At 47.7% G+C, this 8468-nt stretch overlaps 1 protein-coding gene across 1 annotated transcript in view; it reads left to right on the top strand.

Moving 5' to 3' along the window:
- The first annotated feature begins 6869 nt into the window (after positions 1 to 6869).
- CWH43 (cell wall biogenesis 43 C-terminal homolog) overlaps positions 6870 to 8468 on the top strand; it is a 30948-nt gene continuing 29349 nt past the window's right edge. Inside the window, exons 1-2 of the mRNA XM_075709575.1 lie at positions 6870 to 6924; positions 7962 to 8153. Coding sequence (XP_075565690.1) covers positions 6882 to 6924; positions 7962 to 8153 — 235 coding nt within the window. The 5' untranslated portion in view covers positions 6870 to 6881. The remainder of the gene's footprint in view (positions 6925 to 7961; positions 8154 to 8468) is intronic.

Genomic DNA, 8468 nt, shown 5'->3' with positions numbered 1-8468 from the left:
ACTTCAGATATTCTGTTTTCAATAAGAAGCCTCCTTCCAAATAGGAATGGTGACCATGTAATTTCTAAGATTACCTGGGGGAGAAGGTGGGAGCCTGGGTTGCATGTGTTAACCAGTATACACAGTTGGCTGTGATCTACAGCGGCGGTAACTGCGCATTTGCCCAGGGCAGGTGCCGCTGGAGTACAATGATCACCGTGACAACTCATTAGGACTTCAGAGAGACCCTTCAAGGGCTGAGCGTCCATTGTGAGGAAGAGGGGAAGGCTCGCAATGATGTTTCACACGTATCTTCTGAACTGGCACTTTATTTTAAATCCAGGCTCTGATTTCGAAGGAGAGTCAACAGAGCAGCTGCGCTCAGTCTTGGATGAAAAGCTCCCTACCAACAACTGGGTGGACACCACGAAGCGGGGCAATACCTTGCGCTTGCCCAGCCCTGCAGCTGCAGCACCTGCTCAGAGGCACTCATCCAGGGCACAACACGCCCGGCTATTGCTTTGTGCTTGCTGCTTGCTCCAAGAGCCAAGTCTGTGGCTGGGGACGTGCAGAAGGCGGGCAGGCCGGGCTTTCACGGGAGGGAAGAGCGGTTGCAGTCAGGCCCCGGGCAGTGCTCCAGCCAACAGCGGCCTCCCCCACCGGCCCGGCCACCGGGCCCGGTACACCCAGCCCAGCCCCCGCTGGCCCGGCGCTGGGCGAAGACCTGCGGGGAAGGGGAGCGGGCAAGGTGCCGGGCGCTGGGGGGGGGGGGGCGCCGCCGCCTGCCCCCCTGCCCCGGGCCGGCCGCCGAGAGCCACGCCAGCCCCCGGCCTTGCTCCCGCCGTGACGCCGGAGAAATCCGGCACCGCGGCGCTCAGCCCCTCCGGGACGGAAAGGAGGAGACCGACGCCCCCCCGGGCCGCAGCGCCAGCGGAGGACGGGGAAGGGGAAGGGGGCGGCCCGGCCCACCCGCGGCGGCGGAGCGGGGGCCCGGCTGCCCAGCGGCCGCTGCCGGGCGGGCACCGACTCCGCCCCACGCCCGTCCCAGCGCCGGGGGGGAGCCGAGCCGAGCCGAGCCGAGCCGCGCCGCGCCGCCGGGCTCCGCCGCCATCTCCTGGCCGCCGGCGGCCGCCCGTCCGCCCCGGCTGAGGGGGCGAAGGCGCAAGGCCGAGCTCCGCTCCCCCGGCTCCGACCGGCAGCCGGCGCGGAACGAGCAGTTGGCGCCTCCTCACGGGCTGCTCCGGGAGGAAAAGCCAGAGGGAACGCGCTCCTAAGATGCCTTCCGAGTTCTCGCATTTCCGGAAAGAAATTCAGACCGCTGTTGTAGCAGTGGGGTGTGTTAATCAGCAGTCACCTCCCAGTGCGCGACATACGCTGGAAACTTAATGAAATCTCGTCCTTTAAAAAAGAAGTGAAAAATTCAATTTTGACCACTGTGGAATGAAAAACATTGCTTATCTACCTGGGTTTTAATACTACGATGCTTACATACGTAAATCAATACATTTTAATATCAACAGGAAGTAAATAAAAAGTAAACAAATAAGAAAGATACTTTGATCAATCAAAAATAATCTTGCAAGAAAAAGTTATCCTGAAAAGGTCAGTTCAGGGGGTGGGGGTTGTTCTTCTAGGAATACTGAAAAAAAATTGTGCCACTTTCTCTGAAATGAGAAATGCAGTGCCTTTCTTTAATGATAAACTTCATAAAACAAAGCATGTAAAACAGGTTTATTTTTGCATTTTATCTTTAATAAAAACTGTCTCGTTTGCTTTTTTGGAGTGAGACACAGTTTTTAGTAGACTACCTAAATGGTGATATGACAGCTTAGTGCTTATCTTGAAATGAATAGCTTGTGAGATCAGCATTATACCTCCTTCTTTTGCATGACCTTGGCATCTCAATTGCATAATAAACATGAAATAAGTCATAGTTTATTTTCTTAAGTCCAAAAAGGCTTTCAGCTTCCAGAAGTCTTGGCTGCTTGAAGCCCCTTTCTCACGAGTATTCTCTCACTCTTGGCAGCCAAACCAGACCACTGGGCTTTGCTGCTGCAAAGTGTGCTCTTCACACGGTGGTTTGGCAAGAGTGATGTCCTAGAACAGCTCTTAAAAGTGTGCCTACATGTCCTGTGATCTAAGAGGTATCCTTGAAATCATATGTAAAAAAAGATTTAGTAGACACTGGCTATATGCTAGTTTGAAAACTGCAATATACTAAAAAAACCCATGTCAGGTGACATTATTTCTTAGCTGGTTCAGCTTAAACTGGTCATAAGATGAAAGAGCACTGGAATGACAATTTCCTCATGGGGCATATGCATGCCCGGGGCTAGTAATTGCTTGGATTCTTGCACCTTCCTGTGCAAAAGTGCCTATTAAAAAAAGGTTAGACTTCTTTTTCATTTTAACTTTAAACGTAAAGTTGGTTATCACAATTGAGTATGTTCCTCAAACACTCTTTGTTCTTAAGATTTACCTGAAAGTACTTCAGAGCTATGAAAACGGGGAGAAGTTGATAGACAGAAACCAATAAATGTTAGTGCTTCAGAGCAGTAAACACAAAACAAAAGAAAGATCCTTACCCTTCCCAGAACAAAACCAACCTTACACATCAAAGAAAAAAACCCCAAGAGATACCAAAAATGAAACAACCAATAAGGAATTGAATCCTCAGCTGAGGAATTTTCCACTGTCAGAGTAGAAGGAGGTCAAGGAGCTGAGACTTCACAAACTTGGGGGACAGTTTACAGGCTCTGGCTGCTTGTCTGAAGAACCTTTCAGGAAGCGCTGCAGGGTTGCAAGGATCCTGAGGTTCACCACATTCACCAAAGGCAAAGCCCTTCCAGTAGGTGTATTTAACAGAAACATTCCATGTCTGCATACAGCACGTGACAGGAGGAGGAACTATTACCAAGTGTGATAAATATGGCTTCTTTGTTCATTAGAAAATCACAAGGACTGTTAATTGCTTAAAAATTTCCTGAGAAAGATAGACCTGGAGTAACAGAAGCACAGTGTGGTTACAAAAATGTATCAGTAATAAAAACATGTAGAGCATGGAAAACCGCGTAAGAATTACACCGTAGGGCATTGTTCTCATGCTAATGGGAGTAGGAGTTAAGGGTGAATGAAAAGACGTGAAAAGTCACAGCAGGAAACAGTCAACATTAAATCATTAAACTGTCCTCACTAAGTACAAGAAATTATGTAATCGTTTTCTGTGTCCTGGCTGATCCTTGGATGTACTTACTTCTGTTTTACACTTGGTCTGGCCTATCTTTTAGTAGAAGCGAATGGCTGGCAATTATCAGATGTTCAAGCTTTAGGATTTTCACTTCTTGGCGTGAGGAAGGCTGTAAAATGGCCACAGAGTTTTCTCTTCTCTTAGGCTGCACGGCTATATGTGTAATTGCTTTCCTACAGTAAAGACGTGCAACACTAGCTGATTTCAGTGGGGTTGTAGGTGCTTAGATCCTGTAATCAGACTTGATTGTACCTGCCATTTCTAATACATATTGAAATGAATCAACACCTATTATACAGAGTACATTACTGAAATTACTCTGGGACAATGCTCGTGTTATCATGTCCCAAAGAACATTTTCCTGAAAAAGGTATTTAGCAAGTCTCAATATTTATTCGTCCTGTGTTTTAGGGCTAATTTACAAGAGATGAGGTTACACTTCAGCCCAGGTGTAACAAATGAACACTATTTTGTAGCCAACATACAGTAAACTTAAGAAAATGACCACCAAATTGATGTCAAGTATGAATATGCATATAGAGTTTTGCATAACAGGTGTAAAGGTAACAATTAAGAATCTTTACACTGTTGTGCAAACAGAATAGGCATCTAATGACCTGCAAGTCTTTGTGTTTCCACTGTGACTGTGGCAGGTGCCTAACTGTAAACTCAACCACCCCAGCTTTTTTCCAGAGACATTTTCTTAATCCTAATTTGTGTTTGTACTTTAATGCTTTTTTCCTCTATTTCTCTGGCACTTTCTTCTCCTGCTTAGTCATGCCCATTCATGCACATCTCTACTGGGCAAGGACAACTTCTCCCAGGTGTCTGACAGTTCTTTTAAATTCCATGTGTTTATTTTGGGTTTTAAAACATGCTTGTATTATAGTTTGAACCCAAATAAAGCATTGTTTTTTACAATCACTAGCTTTAGAGAGGTTTACCCCTGTCAATATCAATATAATTGTGGGTCTGTAATTTATTTTCTGTTAAATTCAGATAATTTTTATGTCTCCCTTAGGTTAAGAGTATATTAAATACTATTCTAAAATGAAGATGCTCCTTTTTCTGTGAGTGGAAACTCCTGCTGTAGTATGCTATCTTGGTTTTGCTGGTTTGCCAATATTGTATTCCTGTATAGATCAAATGCTATTGCTTTACTTTTTTATCAGCTACACATGTGACATGCCAAGAATAAAAAAATAGAATGAAAGGCATTCCTACACATATATGTGTAATGAAGCACCTTGTAAGCTTTGACTTTTGTATTTTAGACATGCCTGTTTTCATTCCAAAACACATTACACCTGAAAACTCCCTCCTCTTGTGCTGAGATGCTCATCTTTGTGTCAACTCTCTAGAGAGAACTGGAATGTAACTTTGTTATGTTTGAAGCCAAACTTATTAGTTACTAAGAATCTCAGAGAGAGTACCCAGAATACAACGGCTAAATTAGTCAGAAATTGCATTATTTTCATTGCATTATGAGTTTAACAGAAGCCACGCAAGCACATCACGTTCATGATTCCAGTCATATCTAGTTTTACTGGAACTCCACCTCTCAACCATGAAGCAAGACACTGTAATTACAAAAAGCATTGCAAAATTGTTTCAAATACTTATTGGCTGAATACATCTTGTGAGCCTCACACTCTTGCCACGCAGCTACAAAAGCAGCCGTGTTCTGGGTTTACTCCAGCCAAGGATCTCATCTTACAAGTTTGATTTGCGTCACGCTACAGCAAGATGAAATGGTGTCATCACTTGCATAATCCTAAACCAGTGATAAGTGAACTTGGTGGTTATTCTGGGATGGCTTTTCTTAAATGAAGAAAATAAAAGATGCCTTTTAACTAAAGGAACTTGGAGAAAAGAGAAAGCTGGTCATCAAACCTGCAAGTCTCATTCTTCCTCCCATAGAGAGGTCAACTTTTTCATCAAAATACTTCAATTCTTTTGTGGACATTTGAAACATATATATGTTTTCAAATACCAGTCAAAATTCAACAGACTTTCTGTAGCTAGCCAACCCCCATTATACTGCAGGGTAAATTAATTACTTGATTGTGAGACTACTGGAACAAACTTTTACTTAGTACTCTGCCCCCCCCAAATGTTTTGACAGGAATTTATTGCTAGTAATAGGTCAAATTTAACAGGTGTCAGGGGTTTACAGTTTACTCCTATGGATTTGGAGTTTCACAGGTGCAAGGGAAAGAAAATGCACATCATAAGGTTTGGTTAGAATGGGATAGCAGTTTTAACACAATGGCAGTTTCATAGGGTACTGTATGAAGATTAATAAAACTTAAGAAGATGACGTATTCCAACAGCAAAAGGGCTTTTTAGTTCTTAGTTTATGTTTACAAATTTACTTTTCATGCCAAAAATGAAATTCTAAAATTCAGATTTTGCTTATGTAATCTTGCTGTCAGAACCTGGCAGCTGTGATCATGGCTGGGTTCATATAGCTCAGGGTTTCTTCTAAAATTAACAAACAGAGCGGCTTAAGCCTCAACCCAGGAATCTCAGCAAGCTAAATGCTTCTTCTGGTGCTTTCTGCAGACAGGACTGCTTACCAGAAGTCCTTAGTCTGTTATAAAGCAAAGCACATTTCATTAAGATGAGCACAGCACCAATCTGAACACCCTTTCCCCCCCCCAAAAAAAACCCCTGAACACCCCCCCTCCCCCAAAAGACAGGTAATAACAGTAAATCAGCCATATATTTATGTGACTAGCAAGTGAGTCGGGTCCTCTTTTCCCCATCAGCCTGTGGGATGACAGTCTCTAGTTTCTCTTTTGTTACTTGTTGGTGTGACTATGCAGTGGACAAATGCTCCTTTGGCAACACAGCAGCAAAGGGGCAAGATGTACTCACCGTTCCTTGTCACAGGGCTATGAAGAATAAACTCTGGCCATCCAGGCTGACCTCCATGAAAAAATGCCTGGTTTAACTGAACATCCCTTCACAGTCACCTCACACCGCGCCACCCTCTCCAGCTGCGGTGCCATCTTGACGTGGGCTTTGCCACCACGAGCACCTCCCTGACTGCCCCGGCCACTGGGTCTGTGGGGCTTCGCTGGGGCTCAGCCCGCTCCGCAGCCACCCTGCAGGCTCGGGCAGGGGGTCATCTCCTCTCCCTCACCAGCCAGGGCGCTGGAATGAAAGGCAAACTCGGCCCTCAGGAGCCGGAGGCCTGAGGGAGCCGCCATTTCTGTCAGCGATGGCGCGCGGGCCGAGGCCGGTGGGCTGAACAGTGGCGGCCTGGGAAAGGTGTTAGGGCCTCGCGCCCAGCCCTAACCCCCGAGGCCGGCACCGCACCACCACCCCTATCCGCTAGGCTTCCCCCCCCCCCTCGTCGCGGCCGCGCAGCCCCAGGGCCCTGGGCTGGGCCGCGCCGCCCCCGGCCCGGGGAAGCGGCTCCCCCTTCCCCGCCGCGGCCGGGCCGGGCCGCACCGCGCGGAGCCGCCCGCGCTCCGCCAGGCGGCGCTGTGGCGCCCGCCCGCCCGCCGGCGGCCGCGTGCCGGGCGGGCTCCGTGAGGCGGGACGGGCGGCGGCGCCGCGCCCTCCCGGGCACTCGGCACTCGGCTCCGGGCGGGAGGGAGGGAGGGAGGGGCGAAGCCCCCGCCGAGCCGGACAGCGTCGCGGGGCGATGTTCCCCCTGTGGAAAGCCGTTCTCTCGGAGAGCTTCCTGGGTAGGTGGCGGTGGTGCCGCCCGACGGGGCTGGCGGCGGGGGGCTGTGAGGCGCCGCGGTGCCCCAGGCGGGCCGGGGGGAGAGGCGGCGGCGGCGGCAGCCCCGCTGAGGAAGCGGTCAACGGCACCGGTCGGCCTCCTTCAGCCTGGCTCGGGCGGCAGGGCAGCGCTGGGGTCTCTGCCGGGAGCGGCCGGCGCCCGTAGTGCCGTGGGGCTCACAGGCTGTGGGGAGGTGTTGCCCGTGGAAGGTGCTTCAAAATAAGCTCCTCCGCTGGGAATGGGTAAATAATGGTCACTGCTGAGTGTTCTCCTTTGGGTTCTTTTTTTCCTTCTAGTGCTGGAATGCCTTTTCTCTCTTGGATCAGCTCATTGCGTGCCCTCAGCCAAGTGCTTGCGCAGGTGCCTGTAGGGCCGGTGCCGAGCTGCAGGTCGCAGCCCTGAGGGTGGTCACCGGGCCCAGCACCCACGGCCCTGCGGGCTCAGCTGCTTGGTGCATCTCCTGCAGAACGCGTAGGAAATCGTAGCACAGTGCGAAGGTGTCTTCAGGGGAGAGCCGTGCACCGATTTACTAGAATAATTCGTTTAGCCGCCAGTCTGTCTGTGAGGAGCCCTGAGCCTGTGGGTGGACTACTTATTTAGCCAGCATTGTTCCCTCTGAACACTAACCCTGTCCTAGATTGAGCACCCCTTCACTGAAGAAGTAGACTTGGTAGTGTAGGTTAATGGTTGGACTGGATGATCTTAAAGGTCTTTTCCAACCTAAACGATTCTATGATTCTATAAGATCAAAGTAGGAACTACTGTCTGAGTGGGGGAGGAGCTGTTTTCTTCTCATCCTTCTATTTCCTGGGAAAATGTGTTTATTTACCTTGAAATAGCAAATATTTCTTTACAGAAGGTAGCTATTGTTACTTGAACTACTTTCAAATACATTTGATATTCTACATTTGGAAGTATAAAATGGTACATTTTTAAGTAACCTCCATGAAGCCATGCTATTGAAAATATATGATGGGGTTTTTTTCTTTCTTTTTTTAGGCTACATTTCTTGGTCTCTTTACCATGCACTGCCACCAATGATCTATTACTTCCCCCTCCAGACACTGGCACTCACGGGTCTAGAAGTTTTTGCTGTTGCCTTCTTTTCTCCAGTATTCTTGATAATTGGCCCTTTTTGGAGGTTGGCTAATAATAAGTACATCTTAGCCCTTCTGAGACTGACTATGGTTGGTAAGTATGCACTGTAGTGAGTTACAGATTCCATCTTGATATTGAGACATAAGAATAAACATTCCAAATTGCCTCAAAATTCAGATGATTCTGAAAAGAGGTAGGAATAAGAAGTTCTTGTTCTACCAAACTGACGCTTTTCTTTTTCTCTCTAGCTTTTAGATATGGCCAGAGGAATATTGTTTGCATCCATTGTGTTGGTTTTCAGACCAGTATTGCATAATTAAAGACAATCTCATTTTACTTTTATTTCTAGAAGCTTTTTAATTAGTACAAGTCATTCCCAATAGGAAAAAAGTTTTCAATATCATGCAG

Source organism: Pelecanus crispus, chromosome 4 (assembly GCF_030463565.1).
Source record: "Pelecanus crispus isolate bPelCri1 chromosome 4, bPelCri1.pri, whole genome shotgun sequence".
NCBI lineage: Eukaryota > Metazoa > Chordata > Aves > Pelecaniformes > Pelecanidae > Pelecanus > Pelecanus crispus.
The sequence above is the reverse complement of the archived record's forward strand: the minus strand, read 5'-3'. Positions and strand labels throughout refer to the sequence as shown.